Genomic DNA, 20759 nt, shown 5'->3' with positions numbered 1-20759 from the left:
ACTGTTTCTGTGAACATGTCCCATCTTATTAACGTCATACCTATTCTTATATATAAAATTCTCGTGTCACAGTGTTCAGTCCCATACGCCTTCTAAACGGCTCGACCAATTCTTATGAAATTGTTTATGCATATTCAGTAAGTCTGAGAATCGGCTACTATCTATCTTTCAAATCCCTAAATGTTAAGGGTGTTAACCCCTACATTTTTATTGTTTTATGATACAGCATACAAAAATATATACAACCCTTAATTTTCACCCCTCTACGATCAACCCCTATTTTTTATTTGTTTATTAAAATGTTATGACTTGAACTCAGATGATTTTATAGAGAAAAATTCACAGAAAAACCTAAAAAGTTTTCATTCCAGAAAACCGAACAGTCTCTGGGGTAGCATAGCAAAATGTTCCATGTTGGTATGTACTAAAAAGGTAGGCTAAGTAAAATCACATTCCGGTGAAAGGAAATTCGCGGGGCTTCCTAGTTATCTATAAAATAACCAACCAAGTTTAATTACTTTATTATTAATCAAAGAGAGGAACTATTATTTGACAATGAAATACTTTGAAAACTTGTACTACTTAATAAGATCTTTTTTAAAAGAATCGCTGTTTTGGCGACGAAGTAGGAATAAAACAAAACATATATTATATTTTTAAAAGTAAAAATAAGACCCGATAATTTCCTCGGAGCGGCTTTCCTTATTAGAGAATTCTATATGCCAGGAAATCCAATTATTAAAAATCTTTCAGGCTGAGAAACAGTTTGCTAGTTTCCTGGGATTAACTATTATCCGACGGAAATTACGCTCACTACTGCAATTTAAACAGCAATATAGATGTAATATAGACTTTGACAATGTCATAGTAGCGGACTAAATACGAACAATACATATAAAGTAAAGTCAAAAATCATTTATTCATATGGGTACACTTATGAACGTCAAAAAAAAAAAACATTACATGCTTGTAATTTTACATTTACTGCCAGTTCTTTAATCAAGGGTGTAGAACGGAAGAGAAGAACTGGCAATAAACTCTCCGCCACTCTTCTAAAAAGCGGAAAAGTAAGGCAATGGGCACGGCATATAATAAGATGTATAGATAGAAGGTGGACTTTAAAGACTATAAGGAAAGAACTAAGAGCCGCCCTAAAAGGTGGATAGAAGAAATAGAAGCGTTAGCAGGAAGCGAATAGAGAAAGAAAGTCATGGGTATTTGGAAAAAGCTGGATGGGCTTTTACACGTGAAGGGTTTCTTATCAATGGTACTGAAGGAAATTCGGATATTAGGATAAAAAGAAAAATAAATGTTGAAAATAAATAACAAATTCAATATTCTACATTTGTAAAGATTGAAAAAAACTAATAAAAAACGAAGTATGAAGTAATAAAACTTTATGCTCATAAAACCATTAAATTACTTTCATGGAATCGTAACCAATTTGCATGATACACGCAAATTATCTACTTACACAGTGCGAGTATAATAGTTTATCATCATATCAAATTACACCCATAGAAATTGAATTGCATTATTATGGGTAATCAAAAGTTTACAATTGTATGAAAAATACCTATTTTTAGTATCATAAGTATAATAATGATAAAAGTGAATCATAAATATAATAATGAATGAAGAAAACGCCCACAAGAAACTTGGGAAAATTGAATACAAGGGGTAGCGGGACAGAATTGGAAAATTGTTTCGAGGAATAGGTAGAGAAAATTGGAATAATTTGGGAAGGCCGTCGGAGGTCGAGTACTAATGTAAAACTTAAATGTCATGGACTTAGTGTAGTACTTGAATAAAGGCTATCTATATTTTATTATTTATTTTAAGTATAATAATAATACAATAATCTAAATAATAAATAGTCTATGGCAAATCGATTTCCTCACGATGTTTACTTCACCTTTCGAGCGAATGTTAAATGAATTCCATTGGTGCACGGCCGGGGATCAAACCTGTCGTAGGTTTGATCCCAGGGGTGGGAGTCGCACGCTGAAGCCACTAGGCCAACACTGCCCTTTCGTATGCGTATGTATTTTCACCTTGGATATAAAAAAAGGTAACATGTCGTGTGTTATAACATACCAATTGCTTCTGTATGCACTGCGGCGAAGGAAAATATAATACATGGTTCACCTTACTCCCGTTGTATTGGCAGTCTATCCTAGACTTTGGATCATTATCGCTATTTATATTTTTATGCAACAAACACTTGTCATTTATAAGAAATGGGTGCGCGTACTTATGTACGCGCGGAAGAAGTTATGCTTTGGCATTATTAAAAATAGTTTTTGATTGCATGCAAATAATTAATTACAATTAAATAATCAAAGACTGGATAAGGAGTCATTATAATAGTCAATAAAGTTCAGTTTACATTTGAAAAATTAAATAAATAAATATTTATTAATATTATATTTCTATTTATTTCTAATATTAATTAGAATTGATTTAAATATTCAGTTTAAATCACTTCTGAGTATAATTCAGACGTAAGTAAAATTCGTACTTGTATAATGAAAACACCTCTTTTAAATGTAACTCAAAGCATGTGGATAAATATTATAAATATAAATACACAGTGAACAGAGGCGGCGTGCGTGCCAACTTCATTCTGTTAATTTTGTGTTACGGTGCGCGCGCATCGTAAAATTTCACTTTCATCAATTTTTCATAACACGCCTAAAGAAGTATAACTTCAAAAATTACATAAAATTTGCATGTATTTTATTAAATTTACTAGAAAGCATTCGTATGGACTGTAAGAATTCTTCTGTTAAAAATTAGCACGTTGCGAGTTAACGTGTTAAAGTTCAGTGGTCTTATACAAAATATTTTAGAGTGTAAATTGCTTTTGTAATATTGGGCATATCACTTAGCCCAGTTTCTAAGTTGTCGGGTTTCTAAGAGGTATCATTGTCTAGCGGCCGACAAGTCCAAGGAAAGTGTGACAGTGTGCTAATATGTACTCCATTAGAGTACTATTCTCAAACCTACATACGGGGAGAAACGTAAGGTGTAGATGTGCCATAGATGTTAGATTATGTATTTGTGTCTACGGCAAAATTTGTAACATTACTAAAATAAAAAGTCTTTTTCGGCAGCCTTAAGCGGGCCATAGACGGACCGCATGTTGCAGTCAAGACCGACTGCAACATGCGGTCGCCGCACGGCGATCTGCAGTTCGCATACTAAATTCATATTCGCAATACACGGACCGCTCGAGCAGTTCCTGAGGAAACCGCATGTTGCAGTCGGTCTTGACTGCAACATGCGGTCCGTCTATGGCCCGCTTTACTTTCAATTATTAACAAGCGTTCCACCAAAGAGGTTTTAAAGAAGAAACAAAACTGAATATAACACTCGTTTTTAGCAGAGATTTCTATAAATTTGATAATATTTTACATAATCCAATAACACGAGTTATTGGATTACTCAATTAACACTCGTGTTAATCGAGTTTTGTTTTAGAAAGATTTTCTACTAAACATATGCAAATCGTCGCGCAATTGCGCGTACTAAAAATAACAATAAGAAACAATTGCCTGAAGAGTAGTCTCAGTATTGTCTGATTAAATATTTATTCATTTCATATGCAAGGCCCGAGACTAGAATTTATTATTCCCTTTAAAAATAAAACAGCTCGTTAATTTACCGTTTATATGTACATTTATGGTTTAAAATGACTAATAATTTTTATTTAATATTTATTTATTTTTAACAGAAATACGTATCTACATTATACTTACCGACTATGCCAATACGATAATGTCGAGAAACATTAAATTAAATAATATTAAACAGATATAATATACACAATATCGCTACTGTGAATTCACTCTGCGACATAAATATGTCGATAGTGTCGGAGACAACATTCAGTAGTCGCAACGTCTTTGATAATGGGGATCTGTACAACAGACTGGTTCTTGCCCTTGGTATCGCAAATAACCTAGGCCTTCGCCGTGGCACATATCCCATAGGTATTAAGAAACCCAGTTCTTGGAGTACACTTGGGTTGTACACTACACCCCTCAAGAATTTTAGTACGTAGTAGGCCAGTATATTGTCTTAGTAAAAATGGGTGTTATTTAACTGAAAATTCACATTTACCATTACTTTAAAGGCAACACACATCTGCAAAGCCCGGCGTTGCACGTGTCCATGGGCGGCGATTAGTACTTTAGTCAGTTTGCCTTCTGTACCATAAAAAGGACTTGTCTTCTTCCATCTTTTTATTATTTATTTTATTATTATATTTGGTGTACCATTCATTAATATCCATTAATATGGCTTAATGTCTTAACCGAAACTCTGTACTTCATTGTAGTTCAACATTTTTGGCATAAGGATATATTTTCTAGTTTATGACACCATCGTCATAGAGTAACTGCGTTTGTATATGTCTATATTCTTTGGAAGAGAAATGACTTATGAACTGATTTGACTTTGACGTTGTCGATTGAGCCTGTGACATATAACAATGGCAGCTGACAGTAACGCCATGAAGACATTTTGTTTTAAATATTGACGTTCATAGGTATACACTGTACGGTTACCGTATATGAATAAATAAAATTTAATTTGATTTTTACTTTCTCTTAAAAAGTTAATTTGTACAAGAGTTATGTAACCTAACATTAGTTAAGGTAAATATATGTATATATTTTAGTAAATAATTAAAATGAAAACAATCATCGCTCACTTGTGGCCAATATGAGCCCTTTTGTTTTTTACACACTCATAAATTGTAATCTCGTTTCCGATAATGTCCAAAGGTCGACTACTCTTGTATTGAAGTATCACTTAGATTTATGAACCCTTAGATAAGCCAAATTAGTTATTGTTATCGTCGCAACCCCGCTACCCCTAATTTTATGTTAGTTATTAGCTCATATTTTAAACCATTAAAGTCAGTTGTTACCCAGCTTTAAACAAAGTGTTTTATTTAACATATAGCTGAACATATCCATACAACAACCGCCACCGACCTTAACTCAAGTAAATATTTTTGAAGTTATACTTCTTTAGGCGCGTTATGAAAAATTGATGAGAGTGAAATTTTACGATGCGCGCGCACCGTGACACAAAATTAACACAATGAAGTTGCCCACGAAAGATGCTACGGCATTGGACATAATTTAAAAACAACATTCGAATAATAATAGAATTTATGTTATACTTAATGTAAGAGAATAATAATAAATATTTATTTATTTAATTTTTCAAATGTAAACTGAACTTTGTTGACTATAATGACTCCTTTTCCAGTCTTTGATTATTTAATTGTAATTAATTATTTGCATGCAATCAAAATCTATTTTTAATTATGCCAAAGAAGTATAACTTCTTACGCGCGTACATAACACGCACCCTTTTTTTTATATTGTATGTGTTAAAAATACAACGTGTAATACTAAGGAAAGTAGCTTATATATCCCACAGCCCTTTATCTACTTTTTCGCTAATTTATTGACGTTCTTAATATTTTTTGCCCACGATACACAGATTCTAACGAAGTATTACTAACATCCGTCTGTTGTGCATTTCACAAAGAGATGAAGAGCTTTTGATTTAGTGTTTTTAGTTAACACACTTTTGATGCATTCGCAAGGCCGGTGACTACCGCATTGCGACGTTTTCTCACAATGCACCTAAATTACACCACTCTACCGACAATGCGAGAACTTTCTCTTTATTTTCTCAGCCATACAGGATTTACGAGTTTATGTAAAAAAAAAGTCTTAAAGGAAGTGTAATCTTTCACTTTAATAACACAAAATATATACAGTGACTTCTATATTCTATATATAATATATATATTATAAGAAAAATGGTCTTCGTTTGAGGTTCCTTCACGCCTAAATCTGATCGTATCGACATGAAACTACTGCCAATCGATGCGAAATTTATTATTTTATTTTTTAAATTCCAACGTTCCTTCATTTTTTTATTGCTGTTTTACTTTTATGAAAATTTATACATACGAACTTCACCGCGGAAACATTCGGGGAGGCTTCCTAGAACCTCAAAACGTCAATATCTGTTAAAAACTCGATTTTCGAAAATTTTTAATTTTCTTAGCGGGAAGTTAAAAAGAAGAATAATAAAAATATGAAAAAATAATAATAATGAAACATATTTTTTTTTTATTTCCTATTTTAATTCGCCCAGCGAAGCGGGCGGGAAACGGCTAGTTTTCGTATAAAAAGAAATCGGATACTAAAGCTAAGTGGAACAGTTTTGATAGGTTTTTAATATGCTATGTAGACCCCATAGAAATAGTCTAAAACTTATCTTCTTAATGTAACATATCTTATTTCACCAAACAGCCACAAGAGGCTGTATCTTTTATATATTCCTCATTTTCTGTAACAGTTTACGAGTTACGGGAGTAGAGGATTTGCATAATTGCCTCAAAATCATCTAACCAAAGTCATAAAATCTGATAAAAGCCAAGAGACTGCAATTCTATAAAAACAATAACTTTTAAATAATTTTCTCTCACATAGCCCAAAATGTGATATTCCGAGAAACATTAACACCTACGGTCTAATTTTATCTGAGTCAATAGCCTAATTGGATTTATTTTGATCCTAAACGTCAATAACAATTTTCACGACGGCATATGTGATTAGTCCCCTGAAGAGGTACTGAAGCCTCTAGTAACCATATACAGTCAAAACCGTTTACGATGACATCGTTTAGAACAACATACCGGTTATGTTGACCAAAATCAAAGGTCCCGGCTGAATTCTATTGTATTAGGTACTTAATAACGCCATCGGCTGTTTAGACTATAGGTTTTTACGAACAAAATGAGTAGTCCCTTCGATGTCGTTAAAACGGGTTTTGACTGTAGGTCTAAATCATTCTAATTAAATTACTAATACGCAAATCAAGGTACCGATGTAAAGAACTGGCTAAGAAACTCTGCACCATTCCTTATCAAGAGTTTAACAAGTAGCTTTAAAGGAGCTATCATTACACCGTGTATGTAAAATCACAATCGATAAAAAAAGTTTCACTTTCACTTAAGTCAGTTTACAGAAAAATAACCCGTGATCTTTCTCTCGGTTATCAGAATCCGATACGATTATTTTTCTTACTAGACAAGTCGTTAGGCGACACGGCATTGATTTTTAAACCGGCTTCCAAAAAAAACGAAAAATTTAGTTCGTTAATTTTGTCAATTGTCAGATCTCAGCATATTATTAAAAAATACATTCATGTAGTCGGATCTATTTTTTGTTAAAGAATTTATTATCTTGCGTTTAAAACCGTTTTTAATTTCCTTACCACTAAACTGCCGTGCGTGACCAACTAGGACAGTTATGAGGAATTATCTATGGTTAAAAAAGCTTACTCGTGACTTGTCAGTTTTTGATGACATTTTTTATTAGCGCGTACAATGGCCATATTGTTCAAAGCAATTAAGGTCAACGAAGAAGCGAAAACATTGCGGTCATCGAAATTGGAGTTTTGATCGTTTTCTGCAGTATAATTTAAAAAAAAATTTACTAGGTATTTATTTGAATTATTGAAATTAATGACGTTATAATTTTATAATTAAGGTACGAAGAATATGCATACTTCGCTCTAAGTGGCTAGTTACTACCGTATGTATCACAATTTATTACTTCGTCTATGGACCATAATATTGATTATGCTATGAAATGTGTAACACAGATGTTTATTGATTAATATATTCTGTTCCATAGAACATACATAGATATTGTTATACCAACAAAAGCGCGACTGCAAATGTGATGTTCCAATTCAGTTCCGCAACAGTGCATTTCCTCTGTGAACGAATTTCTATTTCAAAATGAATGACATCACTCATGCGCCAGTGACACGGAATAATCTGACATACACATAGGTACGGTATACAGCCGTCATATCTATTCTTCCCGCGCTTTTCTTGTGTCGCGTCATTTTAATTTGTCTCTTCGTACTGTAATTTAAAATTCATGTTATAAAGTTAAGATATATTATAATTATTCAATATTAATTTAGGTAATACATACATATTATATTCTTTTCAATTTATAAAACAAATAAAATTTTACATGAAACATCCAAGCAATCGTTGAATTAAAGATGGTTCCAGTTGTTTTTCCTTAAATGTATAAAGCAGAGAAGAATTGTAAAGTGCACGACTTATTAAAAACAAAAAAATCTACGATTTCTGTTTTTAATCTGTCCTTAAAAAAGTCTAGCTATCCTTGGGTATCCTCAGAGTATCTGTGTTATCGTTGGTTCTGATAAATAACCATAAATTTGAGACCACTCAGAAAATTGAAGCGACCTCGCACCGATACTGTGTTATGAAACCACAGACAGTCTTGGGAATTTGCTTATCATTGAGTCGTAGAATTGCCTTATCATGAGTTTAGTTCGGTGGCGGTTGTCGTACATATGTTCAAATATATGTTAAATGAAACACTTTGCTGGGTATCAACTGGCTTTAATTGTTTAAAATATGAGCTTATAACTAAGATAACATTAGGGGTAGTGGGATTGCGACGCTAACAAAAAAAGCGCGTGCGTACAAAGTACACATGTCAGAAGTGAAACTTCTTTGTTAATTAATTATTGAGTAATTAAGCTGCCCTAATCCCATAATTTAATTTTGTTAGTCTTTCTATATTAATGAATGATACTAAGGCTAATTAAAAACCAGAACTAAAATTAGTTGTTGTTATGTATATAGAAATACCACCATAAATATGGTAACAATTACCAAATAATATAACAAATTCATTATTATCATAATTGCTAACTTATGTCCACATTTTCTAAAATAGCCAACTGGGTCTTGCTCTTAGCAAAAAAGGTCTTGTTTTTTTTATAGAATGGGGGGCAAACAGGAGGCTCACCTGATGTTAAGTGATACCGCCGCCCATAGACACGCTCAAAGCCAGAGGGCTCAAGAGTGCGTTGCCGGCCTTTTAAGATTTGGTACACTCTTTTCTTGGTTCTGTGCTCTTATAAAAAAACAAAACCAACAAAAATAATGGTAATTTAGTTACTTAATAAAATAATAATGATATTGATATGTATTAAAAACACCATCGGTGTTTTAAGTATGAATATTTGCACAACAATATTATACTAGCACATCTTTATTAAAGAAAAAAAAATCGACAAAAACGCTGCACATCTTCGTGACGTTCCGTAAAAATTTTACCCTCATGCGCCTAAAGAAGTTTCACTACAAAAACTAACTTGGCTTATTGAACGGTTCTTAAATCTAAGTGACACTGCGATATAAGTAATGTTTGAAATACATATAATATGTCGACCTATTGGACAATGGACATTATCGGAAACAATAATGTTATATTACAATTAAATAATTGCTAACATTTGTTTTACGCTTCTAATTATTTATTAACTAACTAAACTAAATTATATATATACCTATGTAACCTAACTATACACGTTAAACTAAATGTAAAAGATAAATAAATCAGTGGCCCTACAACCTCTTTAGGTCTTGGCCTCAGATTTCTGAATCTGTTTCATGATCATTTTTTTAATCTAATAGGCAAGTAGGTGATTGAGCCCACAGTGCCTGACACCGTCGACTTTTTGTGTGTAAGACATATCGGTTTCCTCACGATGTTTCTAGCGGTCTTATTAAGTGGCAGCTAGGTGAGGGGTACCGGGTTCGATTCCCGGTTCGAGGGCAAGTTTTAATTTAATTTAAATTTGTTCTCGGCCTTTGGGAGGGTTGTGCGGTACCGGGCGAGTGCCTAAACCGTACATGGAGGACATGGTCGAATTTCTAAAGACAAGCACGAATTATAAAAAATCCTATACTTGACGCTGGCTAATGCACAAACCGTGCCAGAGCCATAAAAAAATAAATAAAAAAAACTAACGATATTCGTATGAAAGTATTTACAAAACAATCTGATTAGGTAATACTTTTGTTCAAGGGTAAGCCCCAAAGACCACGTTAAAATGGTAATTTGATTTTCCCACGTGTCTGTCGCACTCGCTGTTCACAGACGTAATAATCTATAATAGGATTGTCTGACTTACGTAATACATTATACGACTAACAGACCATGGCTCAATTGGTCACTTGGAGCACCTTACTTGGAAAAATAATAATAATATTGTAAAGAAGAGAGATTTGTTTCTCTGCTTTGAATAGACTCCAAAACTACTGATTTGAAAAGTTCTTTTACAATTAAAATTCTACATGATAATGTAGGATTGCCTCTTTAGATTAGGGATACCTTATAAATATATACTAGGTATAGAATATTTTCAAGAAGTTGGTTAGTGGCCGTATGTAAACTTCGATAATGTACCAAAGGTGTGAAAAAACTATCTAAATCAAGTACGCTGCGGAAACTGTTGACGATAGAGCAAAGTGATGTACAGTCATCCCCCTTATAACGCGGTACACCTATAACGCGTTTTACGTCCCCCAGTTTTGATTTAAATTATTTTACGAGGAAAGGTATCAAGTTCAATTTAAACAATATTGATTGGAATTAGCTTATTTAGTCGGCTTTGCTTTTGCGATTCGATATTTGTTTGCACTTCTATGAAACCGTCTAGAATTACTAAGTAAAGCGCAAATAAGCGTGTCTATTTACAATATAAAGGTGTAATTAGATAGACTATATTTGTTGTAATTTATTAGTTTTATCAAAGCTTTAACTATGAAATAGCTGAAAAAATCCATATTAAACCAATATATGTTCCTTTTCGTTAGTGGTAAATACAGAAGTGCCTTAAAATAATGATATTTCTATCCATAACCGTCTTAAGTAAATTAAGATCTCACATAGGCTGTGACAACTGACATGAATCGGTAATTATTTTTATATCTGAAAAAAGAGCGCGAAAATCGCCAGTCGGTAACTGTCTGTAGAGATGCTCACCGCGTCGCTAAAGTTATGGCGTCGTAAATTATTTTTACACTATTTGAATATATTTTGAACCAATAATAGAAAAAGGTAGATCTCAGGTAAGAGGTAATCTGGTCACTAATCTTGTTAGATGTAATATTTTAGTTTGGACTTGTGATATCATATATTTACGTATTTATACTTCTGTAACAATATATTATTTAAGACACATCGAAGTGTCTTTAATTTTATGAGTTAGTATAAACATGCTTTATTGTAATAAAAAGAAAGAAAATAACTTTCTTACACATAAAAAAGGATGTATAGTTAAAAGAAAAAGTGCACTAGTGATGTACGTACTTACCTACTTGACGTAATAAATTCTACATAACACTTACGATTTTATAATCAACCACTTTTGCACAAGAAGAATACTTTTGGTATCATAGGACATATTTAAAAGATCATTAGTGAATGTATAAAGTGTTGACTCGATAGTGAAAATTTTGTTTTGAAGATACTGGTTGAAAATGATTTTTAATAAACAGTATCAAAAGTTGAATTTTGTCTATTGCCACTTTTACTCGAGGAACCTCTTTCAAACATAGATTTAGGTCACGGTCAGTTGAGTGATAGCCCCTTCACATTAACATAGATAAAAAACAAAAAAATAACGAGTAAAAAAGTAACAGAACACCATTGTTAGTGTCTTTTAAAGTTAAACATCTCTAAGACTACCGTAGCAGTGTTGGCCTATTGGCTGAGGTCGTAGGTTCGATCCTGCCATGGACCCTTTGTGCGGATTTAACATTCGCTCGAACGGTGAAGGAAAACATCGTGAGGCAACCGGCTTGCCTTAGACATAAAAAGTCGACAGCGTGTGTCAGGCACAGAAGGTTGATCACCTACTTGCCTATTAGTTTGACAAATGATCATATAACAGATAAGTACAGAAATCTGAGGCCCAGATCTAAAAAGGTTGTAGCGCCACTGATTTTTTAAAGAACATAACAAATTTACTATTAATTTGGGCAAACTTTTACAAGTCAATCAAAATAAATTCTTCCTTTCGTTGCTTAAATCATGCTAGTCACGTAGTGTTGAGCGAAGATTTAAGGAATTTAAAATTCTTTAAAAAATTTCAATACTTGGTTTGCCTGCCCACGCCTATCAAATATGTCCCGCTCATGATTAGCATTCATTAACTTAAATAACTGAAAATTAATAAAAAAAATGGAATCGATAATTGTATCATAAATAAATAAAAAAACTTATGTACACGCGTTAGAAGTTATACTTCTTTGGCGTAACAAGATAAAATCTTTTCAAAAAATTTATTCTACGTTTGTAGAAACGACACTAACAATAGAAAAAACTAAAATGTTGACTATGGCTAACTTCAGGGTGTCGGTTTTGTGACGGTGTGCGCGCGCATCGTAAAAATTTTCTCTCATCATTTTTTCCTAACGCGCCAAAAGAAGTACTGCAATAGCTGCATATTTTAGGATCTTGTGTATGTGTGTTTTGTTAATGAATAATATAATCGAGCTACAGTCGTAAATTTTCTTATAGTTTAACTAGCTGATCCGGCAGACGTTGTTTTGCCATGTACCTATATCATTTATAATAAAATATTGGGGTTGATCGTAGAGGGGTGAAAATTAGGGGTTTTTTCTATTTTTTAATTCTGTATCATAGAAAAATAAAAAGAATAAAAATTTATCTAAAAACTAAAAAAAAACAATTTAGGGGTGGACTACCCTTAACATTTAGGGGGATGAAAAATAGATGTTGTCCGATTCTCAGACATACCCAATATGCACACAAAATTTCGAAATCGGTCGAGCCGGAGGAGTTTAACCACAAACACCGCGACACGAGAATTTTATATATTAGATATTTCTGAACGAATTAATTCACGTAACTAAAACAATATACATAAATGCTATATACAAATAAAGTCGTAAGGATTTGCATGCTATGCCGTCTTTCGTGTTAAGAATAACAATGAATCAAAATCTACATAAACACTAGTCTAGCCGATCAGCCTTTGATCTATTGATAACAATCGAGTATTATGTTTGAATACTAAGATTCCATAGCAAAGAAGCAAAGCAAATAATCAAGGTACTTATAATTATAATTTTTAATTAAGATTACTAGGAGGACAATCACCTAATATTTAAAATTCTCGTGTCACAATGTTTGTTCCCATACACCAACGAAACGGCTCGACCGATTCATATAAATTTTTTTATATATATTCAGAAAGTCTGAGAATCAGCTACTATCTATTTTTCAAACCCCTAAATGTTACGGCTCACCCCTATATTTTTATTTTTTTATGATACAGAATACAAAAATACATACAACCCTTAATTTCCAATCCAAGTCATCTGCCTAGCTGTTTGATCAACTGGCTGAATATCTTTCAGGCCGCTAGTTAAACGGCGCTGTCTATTTAAAAGGCTTGTCTGTTAATTGAACGGCATATTAAGCTAGTTGGCTGCGACATATATTAAAAAGATTTGTAATATTGATTAGACAGTATAAGATGTTGTTAGGTTAGCTGATTACGTAATAACTTAAGGCGGAAAGTCCCTTAAAAGACTGAATAAATTGACCGACTTGGTATTACATGGATCTCACAACTTTTTACGATAGCAACACTGCATAGTATATAACTAATTACTTGAACGGATAAATGCACAATTAATATTGATACCATTTTTTTTGTTACGGTTTTTTATTAGGGTTGAAAGGGATATATTTTATTAATTGTATAAGTGCAAGGGCAATGTAGCTGTTCCCTAGAGATATCTACATAGTTCATATGCATACAATTGTCATACTTAGCACTCATATATTATATCAAATTAGTAAAAATAATAATGGCTAAACGAAAAATTTTTTTTTTAATTATTAATACATTGTTTTTATTAATTTTTTTGAGTCTGAGGCGCCAACTAGCTGTTTTGGTTTCTGGCAGAATGACCAGCACTGTGGAACACATCTGCTCCACAGCATAATGCTGAGCCCAGGCCAGTTACAACCACAACACACACACATTACACACGTAAAATGTGTATTTTTCTATAATTTTTTGATATTTTTTTTTATTGCTTATTGTTATTATTTTGTGTGTTTCTGTGTGTGTGCGTTTCTTAAGTATTAAATGTTATGTCGGTCTGTCTGTAAACCTTAAAAATGGTTAATAACATTGTATTAGTATGATTATGAAACAATATGTTAAATTTAAAAGTTTTAGACGTTAGACAATGTTATGGCTGTAATACTTTTTAATGTAACAAGCTAATGATGTGAGTTATATTTTAGTCTAGACATAAGATTTACTTCCTACACATTTTGTCTTTTGGGTTGTTTGGGTTTTCCCAGTAAAATTGTTTCGACAACTAAAAGCTTTGCAAATAAACCAACCCACTGCAGTATTTCCGAACCAATTTACTTAGGGTCCTTCAAGAAAAGAGCGTACCAATTCTTAACTCGTGCCTTTTGGCCCTCTGGACTTGAGTGTCCATGAGCGGCGCTATCACTTAAGATCAGGGGAGCCCCCTGTCCTGTTCAATAAAAAAAAATGGGGTTCTCTCTCTCTCTGGGGGTATCATGGGGTTTTGCCCGATTACGGTCAAGACCTCTTTAGTTCTGGGCCTCAGATTTAGTAGCAAGTAGGTGATCAGCCTCCTGTGCCTGACACACGCCGTCGTTTGGGTCTAAGACATGTCGGTTTCCACACGATGTTTCTCTTCACCGTACGAGCAAGGGTTAAATAAAGGGTTTCATGCGCACATAGAAAGAAAGTCCATTGGTGCACAGCCGGGGATCGAACCTACGACCCCAGGAACCGCCTCAGAGTCGTACGCTAAAGCCACTGCTCATCATAGTTTCAAATTAAATCAACAAAAAAGCAATTATACAAATTAAAAATAAACTTTCCAAATAAAAATATTAACATTTGTTCGTGTAAACGCAACGCGATTCACGCTTCGCAAAATTTAATATTTTTTACTTACGTTAATTAACCTAGAAGTGTTTAATTAGCAAATTGTTTATGTGACCATTAAAAATTAATATTTAACATTTTATACACTTTTCTTTTATTTTTAAACGGGGCAACTATATTGAAAAAAATCTCGTAATTATCAAATATTAAAGCGTGCGTTCAGAAATTTATGTTGTGCAAACGAAGAAAAATATATCAAGCTTGATATATTTTTCTTCGTTTACACAACATAAATATATTTAAGTAGCTACTTAAATATACAACATCAGGCTTATTGTAACGTTGAGTATTTCAATTCGATGATAGTCAAGAACGTAATATTTATGTATTGTATTACTTTTATAAAATCATATACATATAAACTGATATTTAACACAACATTCATTGACTGTTAGGCGTTAAGAAACTCACAGGGTCAGGTAGTTTATAACAATAGCCTTTTGGCGGATACATTAGGCAAATACATTTATTAGTCTATCTATGTAACACTTAACTTTTTGATATCTGTGGTTTTGCGAAAGGCCTCCTCCAAGTCCCGCCATTTCTGTCTACTCTGCTATGCGCGTCCCGCTGTTTTGTAAAGTGTGTTTAAAAATGTGTTAGAGGTGACATTTCATGACTATTAATAAAAAAGAACCTGGGGGCCTCATAGACTAGCGGTCTTATTAAGTGGCTACTAGGTGAGGGGTACCGGGTTCGATTCCCGGTTCGAGGGCAAGTTTTAATTTAATTTAAATTTGTTCTCGGCCTTTGGGAGGGTTGTGCGGTACCGGGCGAGTGCTTAAAACCGTACATGGAAGACACGGTCGAATTTCTAAAGACAAGCACGAATTATAAAAAATCCTATACTTGACGCTGGCTAATGCACAAATCCTGCCAGAGCAATAAAAAAAAAAGAACCCTACAGTAGGTATATATCCCTTAACTCCATTAAATTTAAACACATTTTCCTAATATTTTTCAGAATGTTTTTGTATCATAGATATGTATCTATCTTTATTTATAATGATGATACTTATAGATATTTTTATCTGATATATGAACAATTATAAATTTTAAATCCAAGAAGATTAATTGACTGTTTCTTAATGTTAAAAATGGCATCGTTATAAATATGATTTATTGTCTCGTCATTAATTAGGCGGGCTAATTATAAATTCTTCTTTCTTATATTTAAAGGTGTTTAACCTCGATAGAATACGTTTTATTTCCGTATAGCACTGTTCCCCACTAAGTGATTTCAAAACGCAAGGAAGGTTTTTAAACTCACCCTCGTTTAAAAAAAACATTTTGAAAGGCCCACTGCTAAGAACAGTCATATTTTATAACACCGAAATGCATGGTTTTATTTTAGTAAAGGTAAAATCGAGAAATTGATTTCACTAAATTACTAATAATGATATCAGACATTGAACCCAACATCTCCGAAAACCATACAAATTATTTTTATACTAAAGTCTATACCATTTCCTTATTATTATTGAATTAGTAAGTACGAATTATTTTACCCATGGATGAGACACATTTCTACGTCTGTTTTATTCTTAATTTCTCTTTATTGACTAGTGAGGAACCCTACCTAACCGTCGTTTTGATATTAGGAATGCAATCTCGAATCGAGATCGTTTATTCGAGATCTCGCCGGATTAAAAACTATAATCTCGCGAGATCTCGGTATTTTCAGTATCTCGGATAGTTTTCGACAACCTATTAGTACCGACAACCTATATAGTTTTTGATCTCGAAAAATGGCACGAGATCCCGAGATTCCGATCCCGCGAGATCGATATTTTATTCCGTACTTCTAACGTACGACGCATTCAAAGAATAGCTTAACATTCGATGTGAAAATCAATAAATTATGTATGGATTTCATTTGTTACAGTTCGTGTTTGAGAATGGCACACGCGATGACGGTCTTCTCTCGCGTGAGAAGTTTCTGGAAGTCGGTGCGCGGATGGATTCCAGGCGAGAGTTTCTTAGGAGCGAATGTTCTAGACTTGGTCTGGACGGCTCCAGCCAGAAGGCTTATGCGTGGGAATACCTCATCAACCGCCAGTATCATGTTATATGGTACGTACAAACACTTTATTTTATTTATTTATTTACACTTCGTTGCAATTATACAGAAGTATAGTCCACCGAACTTAACTCTCGTATCATATAAATTACTTACAAGCTGCATTACCCCATAAAGCATTTTTTCATTCACGTTTCACACGCTTTTTAGCAAGCTTGGTTGTATAAATAACTCGTTTTAACATTTCGTAACGATAACATAACCTTTTGACATCTCAACAAATTGTCAATTCGTTCAATAAATGGAACACAACGCCATCTATTTGCGGTTTTCTGCAACATATCTGTTAACAGCGGTAATGAGGGATGTTGAAATAAATGAAACACTTTGTTTGAAGGTGTATTGGGTATGTCTGAGAATCGAACAACATCTATTTTCTTTTCAACTCTCTTTTTCATCCCCCTAAATATTAAGGGTAGTCCACCCCTATTTTTTTTTAATATTTAGAAAAAAACTTTTTTTTATGATATGGCATTAAAAAATACATACAACCCTTGATTTTCACCCCTCTACGATCAATCCCTATTTTCTATTATTGTAGATAGTTATTTTTATAGAACTAAAAAATGTTTCCTAGAAATAATATACATGGCAATATAAACGTTTGCCGGGTCAGCTAGTAATTTTATATTATTACAAAGTGTTTATACAGATTCCGTATTAAAACGTTATCCATAATTTATGGTTGAATGGTTGCAACTTGCAGCTCCATACAAACGTTGTGTAAAACAAAAAACTTGGCGATTAAAAAGAGTAGCGGAGAGTTTATTGCCAGTTCTTCTCTTCCGTTCTACGACATGATTTGAGAACTGGCAGTAAATGTAAAATTAGAAGCATTTCATGTACATTTCTTTTTTGACGTTCATAAGTGTACATTGTGTTACCTATATGAATAAATGATTTTTGACTTAACTACGCATACAATAAATGTGATACATATTCATAAAAAACTGTAAATCCTTAAGAGATATATTTTGTCAAACTGTATGCAACACACACAAGCGAAGTCGTAATACAAACAAGTTGATTACAAGGACAATCTGTTTAACCTTCATACACACAGTTTAAATTAAGTCCTCGTTTTACGGATGTCTCTCATTAAAAATAAAATAGCCGTTGAATTAAATAGGAAATTATAATAATTAATAGCCATTAACGTGTAATTAAAGTTATAATAATAAAACAGTATTTAATGCATATTTCTTTTTTGACGTTCATAAGTGTACCTATATAAATAAATGATTTTGACTTTTTTGGCATTAATCATTGAGCTCAAGTAATCAAACTCCTCACATTGTTCAAAGCTTACGTCTCCCACGACTAAGGGATTTCTTGCTACTAATGGTGTTGTCGTCAGGTCGTTCAAGTATTACGTCTCGAAATTTTTGGAGATTATTGACGTAACGCGCCCCATGTAACGCGCCGTAACGTTTTTCTGTACCCAAGTACAATACTGTATCTAAGTATATTAAAACGTTTCGTGACCACCTAGTGACTCTTTATATCTAAAAGTTACCATTATGTGGTGTCTACTGGAAAGTTGAAAATAATATTAACAATAACGCGTAATTCAATCCCCGCCCCGTATCGTAACGTTTTACAAAAGGACCTCCAAAATTCGTTACGTATTACTTGAACGCTCTCTCATATACTTTGTATGTATATATAATACTTGCGTGTTGTAATAAAGAATACTAAATTTGGGTGCAACCTGACACACCCGGGTACTTAACGTAATAAATTTTCCGGCAAATTTCCCCAATGTATTACCATACAGCTATAAAACTTGCGTGCCAGGAAGCGGCTAACATTCGAACGATACGAAAATACGAACTGAGCTTAGTCTGCAGTAGGGATGCTCGATGATCATCGATGTTGAAAGAAAAAACATCGATGTTTTGACAGCGATGTTGCTATACCAAAAATATCGTAACATCGATGTTAACTCACGGCATCCCGCACGACCAATGCAACTTTAAAAACAAATTATGTCTTCTACGAACGCATCCACAAGTCAGGTTTATTAAAATTTTGAACACGTATTCATTCATTCTTTGCGCACAGGTCGTTCCCTTAATTCGTTCTTCGTAGTCTCGCTCGCTCTTTCTCTCTCACACTTCCTCACTACTCTTTATCAACAAATAAATATATTAAAAGGTTCTTCTCTATCAAAATTACTTTTCATTAGGTCAGTTGATAAAAAACATAGGAATATGGAAATATTGTTCTGTTTCTTAATAAATTTCGAACCATTTCACTGTATTATATTTCTTTGTCAATTATTAATGCAATTTCGATAAATTTTCGATAAATATCGAACATCGATGTCAATATCGATGTTTTTCTAACATCGATCATCCCTAGTCAAAAAACGGCTAATTCAGTAACAATATTATTAGTACTTGCCTGGAAGAGATCGCTCGAAAGCGATAAGGCCGCCAGTTGCTCTCCTTTTTATTTAATTATGTCAATTGTACTATATTTATGTACATGCAACGAAGTGTTTATAAATAAATATTTCAAAAAATTTTGTCCCTGTTTGTCATGATTAAGAATATACAAAATTATATTTTTTTTGATATTCTTAATACTTCTAGGCATATTCAGCGATAGCTTATTATTAAATTATTTTAATGAAGTGTAAATAAATAAATAAAAAATTATTCACTAATATATCAAATCCTTTACAGGTGCAACATATTCAAAGCGGCATCAACATCGTGGATGTACAACTTTAATTTAATGGCGAATTACAGCGCGGCATTTCTCAATAGAACGAAAGAGGTTCCTTTAGAACTGGCCAGGAAACGTTACGCGAGGCCAACGGTCGAGATGATTAGAAAGGCCCAGGGGGACTCCATCACGTTTCTCATCGTGAGGCACCCGTTAGAACGATTGGCGTCGGCGTACAACGACAAAATAGTACATGCGTGGCCCAAGTCGTTCCATGACAAAATGGGACGTAGGATCATTAAGAAGTATCGAAAGGTATAATTATTATGTGTATGTTTTTGTTATAACGGTGTATTTGATAATGGTGGTATCACGCTTATACATTATTGTCTGATTTTTCATTCCGTAGAATTCTGATATTTCATAAGTGTTGCTACTAACAAAGTTCTCCACCGAAAAAGGGACAAAAATTACCCGTATTTTTTATGATTCACCTACAAAAAGGTAAATCTAAATATTTACTTACTCAACTGATTTAATACAAAAATAACAAATATTTCAATATCACGAAAAATTTATCGAATTAACTTTAATTACTTACTTAATTTTATTTTTTAGCTGGCATCACTGCCTACTAATTCCAGGTTTTGTAAACCTTTAAAAAAAATGTTACATTTACTTGTGCGTTTTTACTGTTTGAGATGGAAAGGGACGCAATTATCACTCGCAGAACTTTTAATGTGAGCACTTGATAAATTATATTCATTCACTAACAAATACAATGTATGTATAGACACAGATGTTCTCGTATTGAAATTGAAAAATTAGCCCAGCCAAAATGGTTTCTAATCTCTGACACGTCAAAAAATGATAGCTGTCAGAATTCTACGGAATTAAAAATCAGAGTATAGAGAAATGTTTAAAACATAAACTAGATTTTTATTGCGTAAATTAACATAATCTGTATTGGTATTTTCCTTACATTAGTCATATATAACAGGTAGGCTGAAAAGTTCATAGGCTGACATATAGATGGCGCTACTGGTATTAAATTAATATGATTTTTAGATAGTGTCTTCAAAAGACAAGTGTTTTAATT

General features: G+C 33.1%; 1 protein-coding gene across 5 annotated transcripts in view; it reads left to right on the top strand.

Annotated features, from left to right (window-relative positions):
* Window positions 1–20759, top strand: part of LOC125059540 (carbohydrate sulfotransferase 11-like) — a 48325-nt gene that overhangs the window by 22551 nt on the left and 5015 nt on the right. For all 5 annotated transcript variants that reach the window (XM_047664023.1, XM_047664006.1, XM_047664014.1 and 2 more), the window contains 2 exons: window positions 16793–16980; window positions 19678–19975. In XM_047664023.1, the coding sequence (XP_047519979.1) occupies window positions 16793–16980; window positions 19678–19975 (486 nt within the window). The remainder of the gene's footprint in view (window positions 1–16792; window positions 16981–19677; window positions 19976–20759) is intronic.

This window comes from Pieris napi, chromosome 2 (assembly GCF_905475465.1).
Source record: "Pieris napi chromosome 2, ilPieNapi1.2, whole genome shotgun sequence".
NCBI lineage: Eukaryota > Metazoa > Arthropoda > Insecta > Lepidoptera > Pieridae > Pieris > Pieris napi.
Note: the sequence above shows the minus strand (reverse complement) of the source record. Positions and strands in the feature narration are given on the sequence as shown.